At 35.9% G+C, this 22761-nt stretch overlaps 1 protein-coding gene across 1 annotated transcript; it reads left to right on the forward strand.

The window, feature by feature from the left end:
* Nucleotides 1–568: 568 nt before the first annotated feature.
* LOC115985796 (MFP1 attachment factor 1-like) lies at nucleotides 569–16071 on the forward strand. The gene is made up of 2 exons (XM_031108694.1): nucleotides 569–643; nucleotides 15712–16071. The coding sequence occupies exons 1-2, from the start codon at nucleotides 569–571 to the stop codon at nucleotides 16069–16071; spliced, it is 435 nt and encodes a 144-aa protein (XP_030964554.1).
* Nucleotides 16072–22761: the final 6690 nt, after the last annotated feature.

A 22761-nucleotide genomic window follows, 5' to 3' on the forward strand; every position in this document is an offset into this window, starting at 1 on the left:
CCGCCTCTGCATATTGTTTAAAAATAAATCCTCCTATGAAAATTGTTTTACCTGTATTTCTTGTATAGGATTATGTTTTTTACCATTCTTATCATTGAATTTTTCTAAAGAAAATATTATGTAAATGGTATTTTGTGAGATAGTATATGATATTTATCAGACTTTTTTTGTTAATAATAATTTTAGAAATACGCACCTGTCAATTATTTACCTTACAAAAGCATATTGAATTAAAATTAAGAAAAATGAAGACATGCTTTCATAAGAATGAGATTTTCTAGAAGTATCATCTACATGTGGGGGAGGAAAAAGAGAATTTGTAAGTAGATAAGAGTTTTGGTCTTGATCTACACGTGAGAAAGATCAGACCTGGGTCATAATATGTAAGGTAATAACTGGGTTTGGGCTTTTCATAAGATTTGGTCTATTTTTAAAAGCTAGTCTATTTTGTAAAGAATAACATTTGGTTTAATTGTCAATAAGTCATATTTTATGCAACAGTAAAAAGAAGTTACTATGATCTATTAGATAATAGTTTTAAAAAAAACTTAATGAAAAGTAGTTAAAAATGCTAAATGCAAAATTAGAGTGCCACATGGCAGGACCTCATGCACTCTTGTATTTGAAATTGAATGGCATGAAGGTTTGTAGGCATGTTCATATAAAGGCGTAGAAGTTAAAAGAGTGAATAGAAATGCAAAGAGTTTTTTGTGTGTGAGAGAGGAAAAGTCTTAAAACATTGAACCAAATGAAACAAATAGTACTCTTAAAATATTGAATAAAAAATGTAACAAAAAGTGGTCTTAAAACATTGAACCAAAGGAAATAAAGAGTCTCTATTTTTAAAATATGTTCTTATCTCTTATGTGGCTTAAGAGTATTTTAATTCTCTTCATAGAAGTACCACATGACAAAATCTCATGCCCTACTGCATGAATTCTCACCAACCCCCTTAGAAAAAAAAAAAACAATTATTATTCAACAATTAAAAACTTTATCAGTTAAGATAACTAGAACTCACATATATAACACCACTAATAAGTATAAATAAATTAAAATAAAAATAAATAAACGGAAAACAAAACACTTTTAACTAAAGCAAAAAAAAAAAAAAAAAACATCATAAGCGAAATAGCGGAAGCAATTGGATGAGACTTTCTATATTGTGCAATCTTTTGCTTTCTGCATTATGATTAAATAAATAAATCGTTTAATTTTTATTGATTTGTCCATAAAACAAATGTAAAATTCTAAAAGTTGCATATGTTTTTAATTTTCTTACTATAAATAAGTTAGCTCGGAAAATAAACAAATGAATGCTAATTTTCTTAGTAACCAAACAGAAATTAAGCTTTTTAATATTTTTGGCTAAAATGCAAAATCAACCCTTTATATTTCACTAAAATTCATTTCAGTCCTCTAACTTTGTGTTCATTCATTTCAATCCTCTAACTTTCAATTTTATTCAATTAAGATTTTTCTATTAACTTTTGTTATATGTTGTGGTTAATTATCCAATTTTTTAAATTTTTCTTCAAATTTTTTAAATTAAAAAAATTCAATTAATGATGGAAAATTATTTTCCAATTTTTTTTTCAAAAAATTTTAACAAAAGTTGACAGAAAGGCATTAATTGAATAAATTTGAAACTTAGAGAACTGAAATGAATGAAAGCAAAATTAAAAAACTGAAATGAATTTTAAAGAAACTTAAAATGTGAGTTTTGTATTTTAACCAATTTTTTTTTACATAAAAGTTTATACCTGGCAAAGACGTTGACATCGAAGTTGCGGTTGAGTTGGTAATGGTTTTGGACCTCTCGGGTAGAGTTTTTGAGTTTCATTAATCAAGCTCAAGCTTAGAGAGAAAGAGAGAGAGAGAGACTATGGGTTCCAAGTGGGGTTAGAGACCTTTGGCCCAAATCAAATCATAACTTAAGTCCACAGTATGCTTTATAGCTAGGGCATGTATGCTAGTTTTCTCGTATCATTGTTCATACAGGCTTAATTGGAACCCAAGAAATAGAGGCCTCACAACGCCGGTTCTTGGTTGGATAGAGAGTTTAGAGAGGCAAAAAAAAAAAAATCACATTATCATAATACTCTTATTTTGAGTTGTGATCGACCCCGATATAATCTTTTTCATTTCATTTGATTTTAACTTATGATGAACTAACATCTTAGCTTCTTGTAAACATGATATAAGATTTTGTTGTACTCGTAAAAGAATTTAGTTGGATAACATGACAATATTCTATATGTCCATTTGGTAATAGTTTTTAAATTCGACTCTTTCAAATTTTTTTTTTTATTTTTCATTTCTCAAAATGGTAAAAAATAAGTTTTTTTATTTATTTATTTCTATTTGCCCTTATCATATACAATGCACATAACTCATTTAACTAACTAAATGAGTCATGTGCATTACACATGATGGAACACATATCATCTTCCTATTAGTGATTGAAGCATTGGGTTTCAAACATTTTTGGAGCCAAAAAATTTTCCTTTGGTAAAATATAATAAGGAAAATTTTTAATTTTAAACTGTTTTAGAGTTATCTTTCTCTAACTCACTATATAACAATTAAAGAGACTATTTATGTATAATTTTAGTCACAATTTTTTTTAATGAGTCATGTGGCTTCTTTAAAGAACACATGCAAATAGTCTTATAAATTGCAACACAGTGGATTGGAGGAGATTCCTCCAAACTTGTTGGGGGCTAAACTTTGTTCATATAATAAAACAAATTTTCTCTTCAAACTAACATGAAGAGAAACTCTTCAAACTCCTCATATATCTTTATATTGAGTGTGAATTTTGAAAATCTAATTGTTGGATTGCATGTTCTTCTTATATCCTTCATATTTGCAAAATTTCAAAAAAATTAAAGATCAATTGCTATATCATCAAACAAATGTTAAAATTTCAAGTTTTTGTGATCTAAAATTATGTATAAAAGGATAAAGTTATTGATCGAATAGTAAATAATATTTAATTTGAATGAAATTTGATATAGATATTAAGAACATAAAAAATATATAATTCAACGATTAAGATTTTGTGCCATATTAATATGGTATGATAGCACAACCCTTTGACTGAATAAAGCATAAGCCCTTTTTAGCAGAAATATCTCTTATATCCATTCTATGGAATAGGCCTCTCACATGGTATGGGCTCTACCCACCTATGTGACCACAGCCTGTGAGAGGCCCACGTTTCGGTAATGCAATTTCGAGAGTCCAACGCGGAAAACGAAACTAAACGCATTTATGGGCCCAAAAAGCTGAACCAAATGACAGAATGAGTGAAGTCCACGAGGACAACACAGTGTACCATATAGCCATACTCAAAGGGAGTTTCATATTCTTTTAATTAAAACAGGTCTATATTTACTATGATTAAATAAACAGATTTTTGGTCAAAGCTTTGCCATGCTTGGTCACATTTTTTCAAAATTAGGATTTATCGGTAAATTTGTGAAATTTATTTTTCCATGTCCAATTAGGATGAACGAGCTTAGTAAAAATCTTGGTTATTGCATTTTTTGGTATTAAAAAAAATATATAGTTATTGGGACTCCCATGTTGCAGGAAATATTTTGAAAAATTAGAAAGTTAAAATGGGATGAAGACAGATTTTCTCTTATATCAATTATCAAATAAGGGTCTAGAAAAAAAATGAGACATTAAAAACATTTACATAAATAAATAAATAAAATCAATTACACTGATCCGTTTGGATTGAAGGAAAGGAGAGTAGAGTAGAATAGAGCAAAATTGGTAAAAAAATTAACCTAACTTCAACTAACTATATTCTACTCCCTTCCCTACCCCTCAATCTAAACCGTAAGTAAAAGATAGAGATTATTAAAATCCTCTAGTTTTTTTTTTTTTTTTTTTTCAAAGGAATTAGGATCCTCTCGTTGGGTGGGTTCTAGTTAGCTCAACTAGTAAAGTCTCTGATGTTTGTATAAGAGATCTGGAGTTCAATCCCCGGCTACACCAAAAACTAATTAATGTCTTTGTCTGATGATAAAAAACTATCATAAGGGACAAACGTCTTAAGTTGAAACTCTCTCTCTAAAAAAAAAAAAAGAATCATCTCTTTGGCCTTTGATATATAGATATATGTCATACAATGGTCTTATTTCTTCCTTAAACAACCAAATGTTTATTTATTTTTTATTTTTTATAAACAACGAAATGTTTACTTACCTAAATGAATGAAAGAAAGATGGCAAAAAAAAAAGAGGGGGAATAGTAGAGTAGAAAGAAGACAAGGAAATGCCTAATATGGCAAAAGTTTTAGTCACATGAGAAAATGCTGCCAAAAAAAAAAAAAGACAAAAGGAAGTGCTTTTTGATGTACTCTCTCTAACTCAAATACAAAGAACCAAATCAATTTTCCAAGCACGCTGAGCTGGTGGGACTGTGGCATAGTAGCAAAAATGGCGTGTGGTGAGGCAAAATCATAACACTGACCTGAGAACTCTTCAGCTCAGGTCTCAGCCTCAGTCCTCAGCAGCATTCTTTGAACACAACCGTCCAAACCCCTCTTCCCAAATATGGTCAAAACACAGCTATTGCAGCTTTCCCCTAACCAATAGAAAAGCTGTTTCATTGTAGCAGAAAATTCCAAACTCATAACTAAATGCAAAGCAAATGCATCCCATCAATCAAGTAACAGGTCTAAATTTACACCCAATTTTACAATATGTTTCAAAGTCAATTTGTGATTTAATTACAGCACTTACGTAAAGACCGTCATGAATACTTACTAAACAAGTGAATTTAGGTGCGCTAATGCAAAGTTGACGTTTAAATATGTTGTGAAAGTTGACGTTTAAACATGTTGTGAAATTAGATGGGTATTATTTGGGATGTCCTCAAGAGTTTTTCCTGCAATCAATACACACCCTTTTGACCACCAATCAAACAAGAGGTGAAAGGTGAGTTACTAAGATTCATGTACTATGCAGTGTCTATACCTGCACTTACTGTAGAACCAGGCTGTAGTTTTCAGTCTTAACTGACAATTCTTGTTCGGTATTGGAATCATTTGAAAGTGAAAAAAAAAAAAAAAAAAAAAACTTGATCATTTCAGATTCTCAATACATTTTTGTTTTCTTTTTTGCATATTTGAATTGTATTACATGAAATGATGGACGCTAAAATATTATTGTGTCAGCAATAAGTTTAGATATGCATACTTTCACATTTCACACAACTTGTTCATGAATTTATAAATTGTGAAAGATGTATAAATCCGATATGCATTTATTTCGATATAAAATGCTTTTTATTTCGATGAAAAGCATTTTGTTTTCTAATTCTTGAAAATACAGAAATAATATATTTTTCGTACAAAAATTATTTATAAATCTTATGAAATTTTTTACATCTAACTTACTCTCATGATGGAAGGATGTGTGTTGAATTATCAAAAGGATTTACTATGTATCATCCATGAAAAAAAAAGAAAAAAAAAAGTATTAAGAATAGTTGGAACCGAGAGAGATGGAGGAAGAGGAGATGAGAGTAAAGGGAAAGATGGCCAGAATATGGTAAATTTTAGTGCATTCTAGTCATCTTCCATTCTCCTTTGCTTTATTCCTCCCTTGTCTTCCTCTATCAAACATATGATTAATGATACAAGGAATATGCATCATAAAAGAACTAATAGGGCATTTTTAATAGAAAGATGCTTTTATATATATATATATATCAAAATATACGTTCACTAACTGTATTAAAAGATATAAATTTAGATAAATTCTCTTTTTTTAACCATTTCATTATTAGAATTTTTCTCTAATTCTTGGTAAATACAGTTGTGATGGGAATATACACGAAATTCCCAGATCTGTGAAATGCAAAAATAGAGAAAAAAATATACGCCAAAGAAAAAATAATCACACACAAGATAATATTTACGTGATTCAACAATTTACCTACGTTCACAGAGTTGCAAGGATTTCACCATTCTCAGGGAAAAATACAAACAAGATAATATTTATGTGGTTTAACAATTTACATACGTTCACAGAGTTGCAAAGATTTCACAATTCTTAGGGAAAAATACAAGATACAGCAATACAGTTTTCTCTCTCAAAAAACTTCATAAAACTCTAATCTCCAAAACAAAAATTTTTATATCTTGTGCACAAGATTCACAATGGGCTACAAAACAGGTTAAAAGTTTTCCTGAGGGCATCGCCCTTGGACGCCCAAGGAGGCTACGTCCACAGAGTTGCAAGGATTTCACCATTCTCAGGGAAAAATATAAGATGCAACAGTAAAGTTTTCTCTCTCAAAAAACTTCTTAAAATCCTAATCTCCAGAACAACAATTTTTATATCTTGCGCACAAGATTCACAATGGGCTACAAAATGGGCTACAAAATTTCTCGAGGGTGTCACCCTTGGACCCCCAAGGAGGCTTGTCCGTCAACGCTATGGCTTGAGCCTATCGGCCCATGCCTCCACTCCATGGACTAAACCTCAGAAAATCTCCCATTAAAAAACCGTAACAATATTATTTCAAGTCGGGTTATAATCTGGATAAAAAACAACTAGACTCCACAAAAGCCCAACAAGTTTTGCACCTTAGAAGAATAAAGGTTTCTCAAATTTTATTCTATCCATCTTCCATTTTTTCTCAAATTTTTTTCCATAGTGCATTCTAGTCATCTTCCTTTTTTTTTTTTTTTCTCAAATTTTTGGATTTTACTATAGAATTTCCAAGATAAAATGCAAAGATATTCATATTAAAATTTATAAATTTAGATAAATTCTCCTTTTTTAACCATTTCATTATTAGAAATTTTCTCAAATTCTTGGTAAATACAGTTGTGCACCTTAGAAGAATAAAGGTTTCTAAATTATATTCTATCCATCTTCAATTTTTTCTCAATTTTTTTTTCAGTATTGCATTCTAGTCATCTTCCTTTTTTTTTTTTCTCAAATTTTTGGATTTCACTATAGAATTTCCAAGATAAAATGCAAAAATTTTCATACTCTCATACTTTGAAACTATCTTTATTTACCTTCGTAAAAAATTTTCAGCTCAATTTTTTTCTAAATCTTGAATTTAATATTACATAAAAGTATTCTTACATAAATATTTTAAAGAACAAAGAGTAAGAATATAAATCCGCGTTATTTTTGTGTGACTAATATTAGTCACTAGAAATGTATTTTTTATACAACAACAACAATTAACAAACAAAATTTTGGGATTGATTATGGATCTTCACGTTAGCTAGGAAGGGTCAACCATATCTTTTTTTCCCCTTCACTATACTTTACTTATAGTCATACTCTATATTATTCCCTTAATTGTTATGTTATTTTTTATTACTTCTATTAATGTGATTTTTAGTCTTTCTCTATATTTTTCGTTCCCTAAACTTGTATTTTATATAATTAAATAAATATTGATGTGACTCAATTATTAATTAAAGTATTTAGAAAATCATCAATAATTTGACTCATGGGATGACAAAGTGAAACACTAAAAATGAGTTTTATTTTTCACCCAATTAAACCGTTGGATCTAAAAATCTTGAATCAAGCATGAATCATCCCTTTCAAGTTGTTTGTCCCATCCAATTTTTATAACCATGGGGAGGACATGTACTAGTTACATAGTACAGTACTCTTTTCCCTCAAAGGGCCACCTTGACTTCTAGGAAGTTCCCTAGCCTCTCCTTCTCTTCTCTTATAGCCCTATTCACCCTACACACGTAAACACATGCCCTATAAAATAGCAGACCTGTGAACAAAACCAGAAGATACAACTACACTATAGTCTACTTTATAAGTGGGCTTGGAAATGTCCCAGACACTCCAAACACACATAGATATGTGAATCTGTAGACATTTGTAACTTACGTGCCCACGTGAATTAATTGGCTTGGTGTTAAGAGGCCTTGATCACGGGCACAAAGTTGTACGAATCCTAGCTATAGGTAGGGTTTGGGCCTATGAAGTACTATAACGCAATGCATTAGACGCAGGGACGAAGCCAAAATATAGTTAAAGGGCCGAGATCTGTGTACTGTAGTTGTTAAGGCTGATTTGTAATAGTGTTGGGGAGAATGCCTAAAGCTTGACATCTTTGTACTTGTTTGTGAGAGTTTATTTTCATTCATTTATTAGACTTAGAAAAATAAATTGGATAAAAATATAATTTTTTTTTTTACCTAAAAAGATGTAAAGTTTCAATCGTGAGAGCATTTCCATTAAAATTTTTAAAAGTTGTAGGACTTATTTGGTACGTGTATTTAAATAACAGTTTTCAGTTTTTTTAGAAGTACGTATGGATGAAAAAATGTGTAGAAACACATATAATGTTGTTAGAGCATTTCCACAAAAACTTTTAAAAATTTAAACATTTAGCATCTCAAAAAGCAATTTTATCAATTTTAACAACTCATTTTACAATATACCCAACATCAAAAGTACTATTTTTTTACTATTTCGTTTAAAATAATATAAACTACTTATTAAAATAATACTAAAAACAACTACACAAACCACCTTTTCCACTACAGGCATTAAAATAATAATTTTTTTTTTTTTTAAGATTGGGGCTACAGTGAGCTTTTATCTCTAAAAGCTCACTGTAGCTCAATTGCTATATATATATATATATATATATAAAAGTTTAGCATGTTTGTTGTAACTTGCTTTTTGGTGTTTTTTACAAATTGATGTTAAAATTTAACATTTATAACATTTAGCATTCTTAATAAGAATGCAGTAGCATGTGATCTCAACCTCATGGTCCTCTTCCATGCATGTCATATTTTGACAATTGTCTTGAAATGTTCATGGAACCAAATCTATGGAACATTAAGGGGGTGTTTGGTTCATTAATTTTCATAACTTATATCTCTATTTCTATAACTCATAACTCAAAAATAGTGGGATCCATAGCTAGAAGTCCGTTTGGTACCACCATAACTTTGTTTTCATAACTCATAACTCAATGACATTTCCTTAAATAACACTATATGGAGGGACCCACTGTCAGACTTTAACCGCAACTTTTGACCATCATTTTTTTTTTCACTGGGTTGCGTTTCTTCATCTTTTTTTTTTTTCTTTTTCCTTTCACACTAGGTGGCTTCTTCTTCTTCCTTCTGATCTTTTTTATTTCTTTTCTTCTTCTTCTTCTTCTCCTTTCACTGGATTCGGTGATCTGATCTGGGTTTCTTCTTTTTTTTTTTTCTTCTTCTTCTTTCACTAGGTTCAGTGATCTGATTTGGGTTCTTTTTTTCACTGGGTTTGGTGATACTAAAAAAAAAAAAAAAAATATTGTACCGAGTGACAGGTATGGGACCCACAAATAGTGTGAAAAATATTGAGTGATGATAAGTGAGTGATGGTGCCAAATGGGTAGGGTATTTTGAGTGATGAGTGACAGAAATTGAGTGATGAAAATTATTGAACCAAACATGGCCTAAGCTCTCCAATAATTAAGGCAGAGCATAAATTGTGGGTTTTTCTTCTTCTTGGTAAGTCACAAATTATGAGTTAACGTTAACTGAAATAGGTCTGAAACAAAAACTAACTACCAGGGGTTTGTTTAGAATCCGCTTATTTTCCTGAAATTAAAAACTTTTTACTAAAAGTACTATAGATAAAAGTAAAAGTTAGCTGAAATATTACAGTGAAATCCATGAATAGTACTAAAAAGTGCAATAAGACTCATGAATAATAGTAAAAATAAACTAAATAGTAAAATAAACTGACTTTTTAAACTAAAGCCAAACACACACTAAATAAACCAAAATCAACAAAACTATGAAACGCTTGGTGAGGGGTCAGGTAGAAGACAAAATCTTCGACTTGTCTATGACTCATCCTAGCCAATGCATTGGCAGTCTTGTTAGCCTTCTTAAAAAACTATGCTTGATCTCAAACCTATAATCATCTCCACAAAGTTTTCAAAATCGGGTTAGTGTTTTCTTCCTTCTTCAATAAACATGAGACTGCCTGTGATACCTCATTTGAGATTTGAGATCCTTCACTCAGGATTTCAATAGTTTACAGAATCTTATCCTCTTCAAGGATAAGCTCAGATGGACAAAATATGTGTCATCTCACTTTCATATGCGCGTAAGAGACTGCTTCCTACTGACACTCATAAATGATTGGTTTGCTTTCTCATCCCTCCACAATTCTTAGTGCTTTTTCATTTACTAGAAAGATAAATTTCATGATAAATTAAATTGGGTTACCTCACACTTTTTTTCTTTTTCTTTTTCTCTTTTTTATTTTTAACAAAGATTTTAGTTTAATCTAAATGTATATGTATGTGAAACTTCTTCCTAGAAACTTGAATTCCGACTCTTATCCTCTCACACTCCATAATTACTTATACTTGTAAAATGACCATCACGTTGTCCATGATAGTACCCCACTCCTTTAAAAGCAAAGAAAATTTGATTAATTTATTGTCCATGTAATTACTCGTGTAAAATAGTCATCAAGGATAAAAGGTCAGCCCAAAGGGTAGGGTAGATATGTCGGCTTGCTTTTGTGGTCTATTGGGTTAATTAATTTAAATCATGGGCCCAGCATCACTTTTTTAAAAACCACTTGGTAAAAGGGTTTTTAATTTGAAAAATGGAGCTTGTCTTGGAAAAGGATTTGTGTTTTGAAAAGTGTTTTTATTTCGGAAAGGGATTTATATTTTGGAAAATAATTTATATTTTTGAAAAAGGGTTTTCAATTTGAAAAATATTTTCTGAAGGGCCTCTAATGTTAATCCCATGACTTGTTAAGGAAAAATTCTCTCAAAAGGGTTTTTGATGAAAATCTCAAAAAAATTTGGTGAAAAATTCCCTAGATGGGTTTTTTTTTTTTAAATAATAAAAATCTCATAAGTTTTTGGTGAAAATTCCCTAAAATATTTTTTTTAATTGAAAATCTCATAAGATTTTTATGAAAAAAAAAAAAAAAAAAAAGAAACCCAAGAAGTCAAGAAGGATTTTTTTTTTTTTTTAGTGAAAATCTCATGAGTTTTTAACTTAAAATTTCCTTAATGGGCTTTAGTAAAATTCTCATTGGTTTTTGGTGGTAAATTCCCTCAAGTATTTTTAGTGAAAATCTCATGGATTTTTGTAAAAAGCTGAAAAGCATTGCTCTGTCTACCGCAGAGTATTTAATGGCAGTAATGGCAGCTTTTCTTTTGTCCTTTGTCACCATACTATCCAGGGCTCCCTTATCTATCGATGCGGATATGCTCGGCTCTTCCTAAAACTATTCCTATGCCGTTCTTGCCATTTCTTTTAGGGATGCCGAGGACAGAATCATTCTCGGCTATATATCAAAGCTACCTGGATTTTCATTGTGCGTCCTCGGCAATTCCTCTCCTCGGCTCGGGCCTTGGGCTTTGATGTAAAGTGGGCCAGGGCCACAAATTATTAGACCCCACAATAGCCCCTCAAAATCCTGCTACCCGACCTTTTGGTCGGGGAGGAGGGTTTTGGCGATGTCGGGCCTGTATCATGGCTGACCCAACTTTGTCCTTCATTAATGTCGGTGTCTCTTCATCTGCCTAGAAAATGCGCCGGGTTACAAGACATTCTTTTAGATTTACTCACGATGCGCTCCTGCCATTTCCATGTACGAAGCGTGTCTTTAATAACTTCCCATTACGAGGCCAATCAAATCTGACGGTTATAAACGGCGTTGGGGAGTTGAATGGACGCTATTTCGTTTGCAGCTTTTCTTGGAAATCTGAATGGATTAAATGCCGCTAAACTTGCCTTCCATATAAGAAGCAAGGCAAGAGGTTATTTCCTTTAAATAGAGACCCTTTAGTTTTTCTAAAGTCTTAAACCTCCAGCTGCATTTCAAAGTTTTCCTTATCAGCGCAATCAAACCCTAGAGTGTGATATGTTTGAGGCAAAAACGGGGGTGAAGGAACCACACCCTCTCCAGAAGCACCGTGTCCCTCCGAAACTTAAGATGGCTCAGTCAAGACAGAGTTGGCAGAGACTCAAGATATTTTTCATCTTCTTTCAGCCAAAATTCGAAGCAGGTTAATCGCATCAAATTTTTGGTGCGACTGATCTGGGGTTGCTCATCATCAGTACCATCCGCTCTCTTTCGAGTATAGCTAATATGATACCAGTGTGTTAGGAGTCAGGGTTGACGCAGGGATTAAGTATCCCTACTTCTTCCTCTCTTCCTTCACTGGTGCCTCCTTTTGCCTCCCCTTCTTCTTCTTTCCCATCATCGGATCCATCCTGGTGCTTTTACTTCTTCCTCTTCTTCTCCTCATCCATCAAAGGAGGTCACCCTCTTATACACAATCGCCATTGGAGTACAGTTTAGAAAGATTTGTCGTTTCATTGTACCTTTTTAGTTTTGCTTTTGTAATTAGCTTCTTGCATAGGCTAGTTTAAGCCCTTTATTGTACGTTGTACTACCTCTTTACATTAATAAAAGTTGACATTATTTTATTCTATGTATTCTTTCTTCTCTGCAATAGTTATGCTATGAATGGATGTGCCATTATGTGACTTTTTTTTTATTATTCAGAACAATACTTAGGGCCAAAACTCCTGTTAAGAAAAAGATATCTTTATGAACTTATTGAAACTATTCGGCGCAATAATGCCGACCTCAAAAAACGATACTTAGGGTCGAGGCCTTTGTTAAGAAAAAGACATTATTCCGAGGTTATTAAAACTATATGGCACAATAATGCCAACCTGGAAAGACGATACTTAGGGCCGAGGCCCTTGCTAAGAAAAAGACATTATTCCGAGCTTATAGAAATTATCCGGCACAATAATGCCGACCTGAAAAAAGGTTACATACCCAAGATCAGCCAAGATGACAACTGAATGCTCGGCACTATGTAGGAGGTAACCATCCGAGGAGGGGTAACCCACGATGAGCTGCCCATGCGGGTCGCCAAGTACTAGGGTGCTTTGCCACCTTCTTAATATCCTTCATAGCCTTAGCCATTTTTGGCATCGAGTCCGAGGATTGAAGTATGATCGTATCGAACTTAAGCACTCGTTTGCATCAGTTCCTTTAGAACTGAGCGTCCGAGGATAGGTAGGGATCTTCATTCCGTCTAGGACTTAATCCGACTTTTAGTATATAATCATCCCGTAGGTCTGAGCAATCTAGAACTCTCCTTAATTGCTTGGTTTCTCCATAGGTTTGAGTCTGAGGACCATGCAATACCTTGATTCTGTCCAAAACTTGGTTCTTATGTAGTTGGTTTTCCTATAGATTTGAGTCCGAGGACCATGCAATACCTTGGTTCTGTCCAAAACTTGATTTTTAAGTAGTTGGTTTCCCCATAGGTTTGAGTTTGAGGACCATGCAATACCTTGGTTCTGTCCAAAACTTGATTTTTAAGTAATTGATTTCCCTATTGGTTTGAGTCTGAGGACCATGCAATACCTCGACTCTGTCCAAAACTTGATTTTTAAGTAATTGGTTTCCCCATAGTTTTGAGTTCGAGGACCATGCAATACCTTGGTTCTGTTCAAAACTTGATTTTTAAGTAGTTGGTTTCCCCATAGGTTTGAGTTCGAGGACCATGCAATACCTTGGTTCTGTCCAAAACTTGATTTTTAAGTAGTTGGTTTCCCCATAGGTTTGAGTTCGAGGATCATGCAATACCTTGGTTCTGTCCAAAACTTGATTTTTAAGTAGTTGGTTTCCCCATAGGTTTGAGTTCGAGGACCATGCAATACCTTGGTTTTGTCCAAAACTTGATTTTTAAGTAGTTGGTTTCCCCATAGGCTTGAGTTCGAGGACCATGCAATACCTTGGTTCTGTCCAAAACTTGATTTTTAAGTAGTTGGTTTCCCCATAGGTTTGAGTCCTAGGACCATGCAATACATTGGTTCTGTCCAAAACTTAGATATTTTCCTTAAGCAGTTGGTTTCCCCATAGGCTTGAGTCCGAGGACCATGCAATGCCTTGGTTCTGTCCAAAACTTAGATATTTTCCTTAAGTAGGGGGGATTAGCCCCTTGGCCAAGCCGTGGGACATTGGTTTGGGGGGATTAGCTCCTCGACCAAGCCCTAGAACCATCCGCGCTACTGACGCTTCGAAGCGTAGCCCCTGATGGAAAAACGTAGCCCCTAATGGAAATTTACGTTAGAGCACGACAACGGGCTGTTGGGTGTGATGGGGGAATTTTTTCGACTCACCGCCGGTGCCAACACACAAGCATTTCCCACAGACGGTGCCAATTGTAAGGACTTGATTTGTAACGACCCCAAAACAGTATAGGGTTCGCACGTTGAGGGCCCGAACAATATAATTTGTAGAGCGTGGGTTTGAAAGGCTAGACTTTGGTCACCGGACGAGGGGTTAGTCATAGTGTTTATACACATTTAAATCGTGTTCGCTCGAGGAGTCTTTCTCCTTGAGGCGGTCTGGGAGGCTCTGGTTCTGGGCCTTTTTCTCAGCCCCCTTCCTGAATTGCTTATTTTTCCTTTTATAGTAGCTTTCACTCCCCTCCCAACATCCACGTGTAGGTTCAACTTTCCAGGACTGATACTTGTCCCATCAGCCCATATCCAGAGTGGTTGGGGGTGGTTGTAAAAAGCTGAAAAGTATTGCTCTGTCCGCCGTAAAGTATTTAATGGTAGTAATGGCAGCCTTTCTTTTGTCCTTTGTCGCCATACTATCCAGGGCTCCCTTATCTATCGATGCGGATATGCTCGGCTCTTCCTAAAACTGTTCCTATGCCATTCTTGTCATTTCTTTTAGGAATGCCTTGGGGATGCCGATGACAGAATCATCCTTGGCTATATATCAAAGCTACCTGGACTTTCATTGTGTGTTCTCGGCAATTCCTCTCCTCAGCTCGGGCCTTGGGCCCTGATGTAAAGTGGGCCAGGGCTAGTGGGCCAGGGCCACAAATTATTAGACCCCATATCTAATGATTTAAATAGTTTATAAATTATTAAATAGTAATGCCATAACCATGTATCTTTATTTTTTTAATTTTAATGTTGGAGTTAGGAAAATATTGAAACTCTTATCTCAATTCATTTTAGGCGAAAAGCATATTTTCGTCCCTACATTTTCACATAATTCCCACTTTGATCTCTATATTTTATTTTCACCGCTTTTAGTCCATATTTAGAAAAACGCCTTTTGTTTTAGTCCTTTCCGTTAGTGCCGTTAGGGCACTGACCTACATGGCATACAGAATTATTAAAATAATAATAATAAATTTTATTTTGTCATTAAAAAAATACCAAGTCAGCATTTAATTTTTTTTAAAAATAATTTATTAATTTTAACTAAATAAAAAAATAAAAAACAGAAATAAAAATAAAAAGTCACATTTATTGAGATCGAAGTGTGTCTTGAGCAAGAACAACAAGAACACAAACTCAGATCTAAGAACACAAAATTAAAATCCAAAAGTCACAAACCCAAAAAATAAAAACATCAAATTAAACCTGAACAAGGAATTAAATATGAAAACAGACACAAGACACAAAACACAAACCCAAAAAATTAAAATAAAACCAGCACAACACTCCCACTCTCATTTTATACTTCTTTTTCTTCGTTCTTTCTAGATCCATTACTTGCTCTATTTGTGTTTGTATATTGTTTTTCTTCTTTCTTTTCAGATCCATGACTCTCTCTTTCTCTCTCAAATACCAACACCTTAGTGTTCAGCATATGGCCGCCGACACAGCGCACACGCAACGTCGTGGTGGCGCGCCTCGTTGAGACGCTCTCCAAGCAATCCATTCTCTCCAAGTGCTACGACACCTTGCCGAGCGACGAGGCCTCCTCTGCCGCACGCCTCATTGAGACTGAGGCTTTCTCCACCGCCGCCGCATCCGCCTCTGCTGAGGACGACGGCATCGAGATCCTCCAGGTTTACTCTCGCGAGATCAGCCGCAAAATGCTCGACACTGTTAAGACTCGTGCCTCCTCCGCCGCCGCTTCTTCTGTCGTCGACGCTGGAACTGCGCCGCAGACTCCATCTCTCGAGGCTGCTTCCGCCACCACTACCAATGAGGATAACCCTCCTACCGTCACTAAATCTTAATCTCTCTCTAGGATTTAGCTTTTCTGGTATGCTAGGATAACTGTGTTGACAAGAAAGGGCAAGAAAATGCTATAGTTTAATTTTTTGTTGTTATTTTCTGGGTTGGTGATTTTTGGATTTTAATTTTGTATTTTTAGATCTGAGTTTGTGTTCTTGTTGTTCTTGTTCAGGACACACTTCAATCTCAATTAATGTGATTTTTCATTTTTATTTCTGTTTTTTATTTTTTTTATTTAGTTAAAATTAATAAATTATTTTTTAAAATTTAAATGCTGACTTGGCATTTTTTAATGACAAAATAAAATTTTTTATTATTATTTTAATAATTCCGTTTGCCACATAGGTCAGTGCCCTAATGGCACTGATGGAAAGGACTAAAATAGAAGGCGTTTTTCTAAACAGAGACTAAAAACGGTGAAAATAAAATATAGGGACCAAAATGGGAATCGTGTGAAAATGTAGGGAGGAAAATGTGCTTTTCGCCTTCATTTTATTATTCCTCTTTTTTAACTTTTTTCTTCACATGTTAGCTTTAACAAATAATATACAATTTTATGTTTTTATCCAGAAAAATATAATTATTCTTAAAATATCTTTAAACTCTTGTTCTATTTTAAGTTTTAATTCCAGCATAAACAGTATCAGTATTTTCTCTTTTATTTGTAAGCAAAGTAGATAAATATGCACAAATAAAATAAGGTAATATATGTTTTTTTTCTTCATATGTTTAAAAAACAAGTTTATGTTTAATTTCTCGAATTAAACATAAACTTGTTTAATTCCAGTAGCAAAGGCTTTGGAATGTCACATTGACCCCCTTTGCAATGGATCTAATCAAAGCTTTGTAAATTAACTCGTCATTCTACCACCCTAAAAAAAACTACGATACAAAACTCAACCGAAGTCCAATACCAAGGAATATTCGGGCAAAAAGATATATATAAAAAAAAAATTAAAAAAATTCATAGGAATCAAACAAAAGGTTTGGATTTGTAGAGAACATGAGAATTAATTTAACAATGTAGAGAGACGTATCTAAATTATAGAAAAGAAACAGTGGAAAGGAAGTGTTTTATCTGCTATGAGTCATAGAAACAAAAAAACTCAATCAAATTTACAAATTCTAGGGGTGCAGATCGTACTCTTAAAATCCAAAGTTACTTTAGAAACCAATAATACTCAAACTAAAAGCCAATTGACAATAGTCAATAGTTAATTGCCTTGTCATTGCCATTAAGATTTTCAGCTATAACTCCCATCCCATCAATCTCTACCAGTCATTCAATAGAAAAACACACCCAAACACTACCCTAACTCAAAATCAAGTCAATTGAAAAACCAAAGCCTAAACCATATTTGACCAGAAAGTTTAAAAACAAAACAAAAAACTTTTTCTAGTAATGTGTTCGAAAAACGACGGGTTTGCTGTTGGTAAAGTCCCATAGATTTCTCCCTCCCTTTTTGTCTCCTTATATGTAATTCAATTTTTTGAAAGTAACAAAAAGGTTTAGCAAAAAGGCCAAACAAACGGTTGCAAAAATAGTACTAAGATGGTTCACTTAATTGACAAATTTTTGGTGTTTTTAAATATAAATGTGACATAAATTTATATAGCCACTGTAAGGATACGATTCGTGGCGGACCGTAATAATGTCGGGTTCGCACGTAAAAAGGGCCCAAACAATATCATTTGTAGAGCGTGGGTTTGAACCGTAACAGTGTCGAGTTCGCACGTAAAAAGGGCCCAAACAATATCATTTGTAGAGCGTGGGTTTGAAAGGCTAGGCCCTAGTCACCAGGCGGTGGGTTTTTCGGGGTGTTCGTATATAGTTATGTTTCCTTCACCCCTGGAGTCTTTCTCCTGGAGGTGTACTGGGAGGCTCTGGATTTTGGCCATTTTTCCCAGCCTCTTGGTTGGTGCACCTTCCTTTTTATTATATAGTCCGTCTTGGTTGATCCTGACCCTCCACTTGTAGGTCAGGCAGGAGCTTATTTCTGTATCCATCCCATCAACCGTCCCGTCTAACTTTCTATTAGTTGCATGGATCGAAGTTTACACCGTCCAAACGTCTTTTCTCATTAATCAGTTCTGGGTATTGGCAGGTGCATTTACTGAAGAGGAGACGCATTTTCCTTGGTCCAATTTCACACCCTGCTTCCCTATGGGCCCCATTCCGTTCACATCCCTTTGAGGGGGCTGTTTGGGGATTGCCTCCACCATGATGTTGGTCTTCCCATTGAAACTCTGGAATGCCGAGGACAGGGTAAGTTCTCAGCCGTTCCCCTTACTACCCCGGCCATTGATCATTCGTCCTCGGCAAGATACCTCCTCGGCACGGGCCCTAGGCCCAGATAGAGTTTGGGCCGGATTGCAGACCTCTCGGACCCACAATAGCCCCTCAAAATCCTGCTATCCGTCTCCTCGAACGGATAGGAGGGTTTTGATGACATCAGAGATCTGCCAATGTCTATCAATCCTTGTCATCTATCGATTCCCGAGGTTTTTCACCTGCCCAAGGCACGTTCCTAGTGCCCCTGGAAGGCGAAACGTGGCCTCATTAAATACGGGCGGCTCTGTGCTTCCCACGTTTAACGGTGTGATGAAAATCGAACGGTGGTGATCTCCTGGCCTCTTTGGGCGGGAAAAGGGCATGCAGTTACCCTAGAAAGTATAAAAGATTTTTTGGAGATGGATCCGTCTCTTCAGTTTTGCACTTAAGAGTTTTAATGCGTGTATCCAGGGTTCATCTGAACTTCCGCCCTAATTCAAGTCTCTCTCAAGCACATAAAGCCTATCCGAAGCGTAATTCTTCTTTTATGTAAGTTTCCTACCTCCATTAACTCGTGCTTTTTCTTTTCTGAGTTTATTTCTCTTTGGTTCCCTTTCTTTCCCGTTGCGGGTTTAGGTTTGTTTTAGTAAATGACAAAGACGACTAAATTGAGATTGAGGAACTTGGTCGATACTGAAGAGGCGATGAATAAGTTCATCGTTGATAATAGGATTTCCCCCAACGTAAGCCTGGAGCACTGTAAGATGGGGGAATGGCACTATAAGAAGGGAACAGGCGCGGTGGTAATTCCCGTCCTCGCCTTTGTTGAGGGAGGCATGAGAATCCCTATGGGGCCAGTGACGAGGGGTTATCTCAGACATTTCCGTTTAGCCCCCACCCAATGTGCCGGCAACATTTTTAGGATTCTGGGGTGCGTGGACGCTTTAAATGAAAAGATGGGGTTAAGACTGACCCATCATGACGTGAACTGGTGCTATAACCTCCAAAAATTGAAAGGGAAAACCTACTACATGAGGTCGAGGGACGACAGGGTTCGGTTGATCCAGTGCCTCCCTGACTCCAATAAGGGATTGAACAAGGACTTCCTTATCGTCTCTGAAGAATGGCACGATGGCGATCCATGCCCCGTAGTAGAAGGAGAACCAGGTGGGGTACCGGGAATGGAAGGGGGATAACCCTTTACGCCATTCTAATCTAATGTTGTTCGATAACTAACCATGCATATGTGTTTGCTTTTGTTGTTTTTTTTTTGCAGATGAACACACCTACACACGGCATTTTCACTTAGTCAATCGGGCGGATTTGGAGACCGTTTTACAAGCGGCAGTTTTTGTGAATGACAGTGATGGCCAAGTCCGAGCAGCTCACAAAATACTAGGGTACCCTCCTGTTCAAAAGTCATTTGGGGACGCAAAGCACGTGATCAGTGCCCAATTTTCTCATCCAAGTAGTTGGTTTCACCATAGGCTTGAGTCCGAGGACTATGCAATGCCTTGATTCTGTCCAAAACCTAGTTTTCCACATCCAGGTAGTTGGTTTCCCCATAGGCTTGAGTCCGTGGACCATGCAATGCCTTAGTTCTGTCCAAAATCTAGTTTTCCACATCCAGGTAGTTGGTTTCCCCATAGGCTTGAGTCTGAGGACTATGCAATGCCTTGGTTCCATCCAAAACCTAGTTTTCCTCATCCAGGTAGTTGGTTTTCCCATAGGCTTGAGTCCGAGGACTATGCAATGCCTTGGTTCTGTCCAAAACCTAGTTTTCCACATCCAGGCAGTTGGTTTCCCCATAGGCTTGAGTCCGTGGACCATGCAATGCCTTGGTTTTGTCCAAAACCTAGTTTTCCATATCCAGGTAGTTGGTTTCCCCATAAGCTTGAGTCCGTGGACCATGCAATGCCTTAGTTCTGTCCAAAACCTAGTTTTCTCTTTGTGTGGGATCTTGGCTTTAGGGGAGTTAGCTCCTCAGCCAAGCCCCTAGAGTTTATCCATACGATTAACGCTACCAAGTGCCTAGTTTGCTCTTTACGGGGGACCTTGGCTTTAAGGGAGTTAACTCCTCAGCCAAGCCCCTAGTCAAGAAACGTAGCCCCTAGCAGAACTTTATATTAGAATTCTATAACCAACGGTTAGAAATAACAAAGAAACTCTATCGACCCACCTCCTATACCAACATACAAGCCTTCCCCACAGACGGCGCCAATTGTAAGGACACGATTCGTGGCGGACCGTAACAGTGTCGGGTTCGCACATAAAAAGGGCCCAAACAATATCATTTGTAGAGCGTGGGTTTGAACCGTAACAGTGTCGAGTTCACACGTAAAAAGGGCCCAAACAATATCATTTGTAGAGCGTGGGTTTGAAAGGCTAGGCCTTAGTCACCAGGCGGTGGGTTTTTCAGGGTGTTCGTATATAGTTATGTTTCCTTCACCCCTGGAGTCTTTCTCCTGGAGGTGGGCTGGGAGGCTCTGGATTTTGGCCATTTTTCCCAGCCTCTTGGTTGGTGCACCTTCCTTTTTATTATATAGTCCGTCTTGGTTAATCCTGACCCTTCACTTGTAGGTCAGGCAGGAGCTTATTTCTGTATCCATCCCATCAACCGTCCCGTCTAACTTTCTATGAGTTGCATGGATCGAAGTTTACACCGTCCAAACGTCTTTTCTCATTAATCAGTTCTGGGTATTGGCAGGTGCATTTACTGAAGAGGGGACGCATTTTCCTTGGTCCAATTTCACACCCTGCTTCCCTATGGGCCCCATTCCGTTCACATCCCCTTGAGGGGGCTGTTTGGGGATTGCCTCCACCATGATGTTGGTCTTCCCATTGAAACTCTGGAATGCCGAGGACAGGGTAAGTTCTCAGCCGTTCCCCTTGCTACCCCGGCCATTGATCATTCGTCCTCGGCAAGATACCTCCTCGGCACGGGCCCTGGGCCCAGATAGAGTTTGGGCCGGATTGCAGACCTCTCGGACCCACAGCCACATAGCACAATAGGGAGAGGTACAAAAAAAGTCAAACATTTCACTATATACACACACACATACACACTTTGTAGGTTAAACTTTGGTTGAAATAAAATGTCTCAATATTTTCTCTTTTATGTTTTTAAATAATGAGAAAAATATCCACACATGGGATGAACATATATAAAAAATCATTTAATTTCATTAATATATTTTATGTTTAAGTATATGTTTATGTTATAAAAAATTGTTATTCGTTTAAATTTATAAATAATTAAATTCAAGTTGACACTTTCATAGTTTGATGTTACTTGCAATAGTCTAAAAGCGGTAGCCAATATTTTCTAATTAAGTATTTATTATAATAAATGGACGAGTAATGCTAGACACAAACTATTTTACAATATTTTTAAAAATTGCTGATGTGGCTTTAGCATTTTCCAAATAGTTATTATAAATAAAAATATGATGTTAATGGTGGGCCCAAATTAGAACTAGTAAGAATTTGTCACATCAATAGTTTGTAAAAATGTTGTAAAATAGTTTGTGGTTATAGCATTACTCTAAATGAACATATTTATTTAATGTTTGGGATGAAGATCTTTAATGCTTGTGTAGACTATAGAACATTGTGTATAAAGAACGGGAGACTTGACACGACCGCGTAATTAGGGTTAAAAATTGCATGTGTGTGCATTTAGGCTTTCAAAGTAAGAGTCCATTTAACCATTATCTTATAATATCTTGTGTCTAGCTCTCTAACCAGGGGTGGCTTGATGCATTTGGGGGCCTAAGGCAAAAATTGATCATCTTATTTAGATGCAAAATTACTACTAATTAACATGAACTACATAGAATTTTTTTTTTTTTTTTGAATTTTTAAGACAAAAGAAATTTGACAAAATTTTTCATACTTGTTGATGTGGTAGATTGATAATGGTAAGTAAAACAGTGGTGTTAGTGGTAGATTTAGATGAAAACTAGTAAAAGTTTGCTAATTAAACTCTGTGGGTCCAAGAGGTCTGCAATCCGGCCCAAACTCTATCTGGGCCCAGGGCCCGTGCCGAGGAGGTATCTTGCCGAGGACGAATGATCAATGGCCGGGGTAGCAAGGGGAACGGCTGAGAACTTACCCTGTCCTCGGCATTCCAGAGCTTCAATGGGAAGACCAACATCATGGTGGAGGCAATCCCCAAACAGCCCCCTCAAGGTGATGTGAACGGAATGGGGCCCATAGGGAAGTAGGGTGTGAAATTGGACCAAGGAAAATGCGTCCCCTCTTCAGTAAATGCATCTGCCAATACCCAGAACTGATTAATGAGAAAAGACATTTGGACGGTGTAAACTTCGACCCATGCAACTAATAGAAAGTTAGACGGGACGGTTGATAGGATGGATACAGAAATAAGCTCCTGCCTGACCTACAAGTGGAGGGTCAG

Source organism: Quercus lobata, chromosome 4 (genome assembly GCF_001633185.2).
Source record: "Quercus lobata isolate SW786 chromosome 4, ValleyOak3.0 Primary Assembly, whole genome shotgun sequence".
In the NCBI taxonomy this organism is placed as follows: Eukaryota; Viridiplantae; Streptophyta; class Magnoliopsida; order Fagales; family Fagaceae; genus Quercus; species Quercus lobata.

Coding starts and splice junctions, on each gene's coding strand:
- LOC115985796 (XM_031108694.1), top strand. CDS start 569: ATGCTAAATGCAAAATTAGAGTGCCACATGGCAGGACCTCATGCACTC. Junction 644..15,711: donor TGAAATTGAATGGCATGAAG/GTTTGTAGGCAT, acceptor CCGCCGACACAG/CGCACACGCAACGTCGTGGT.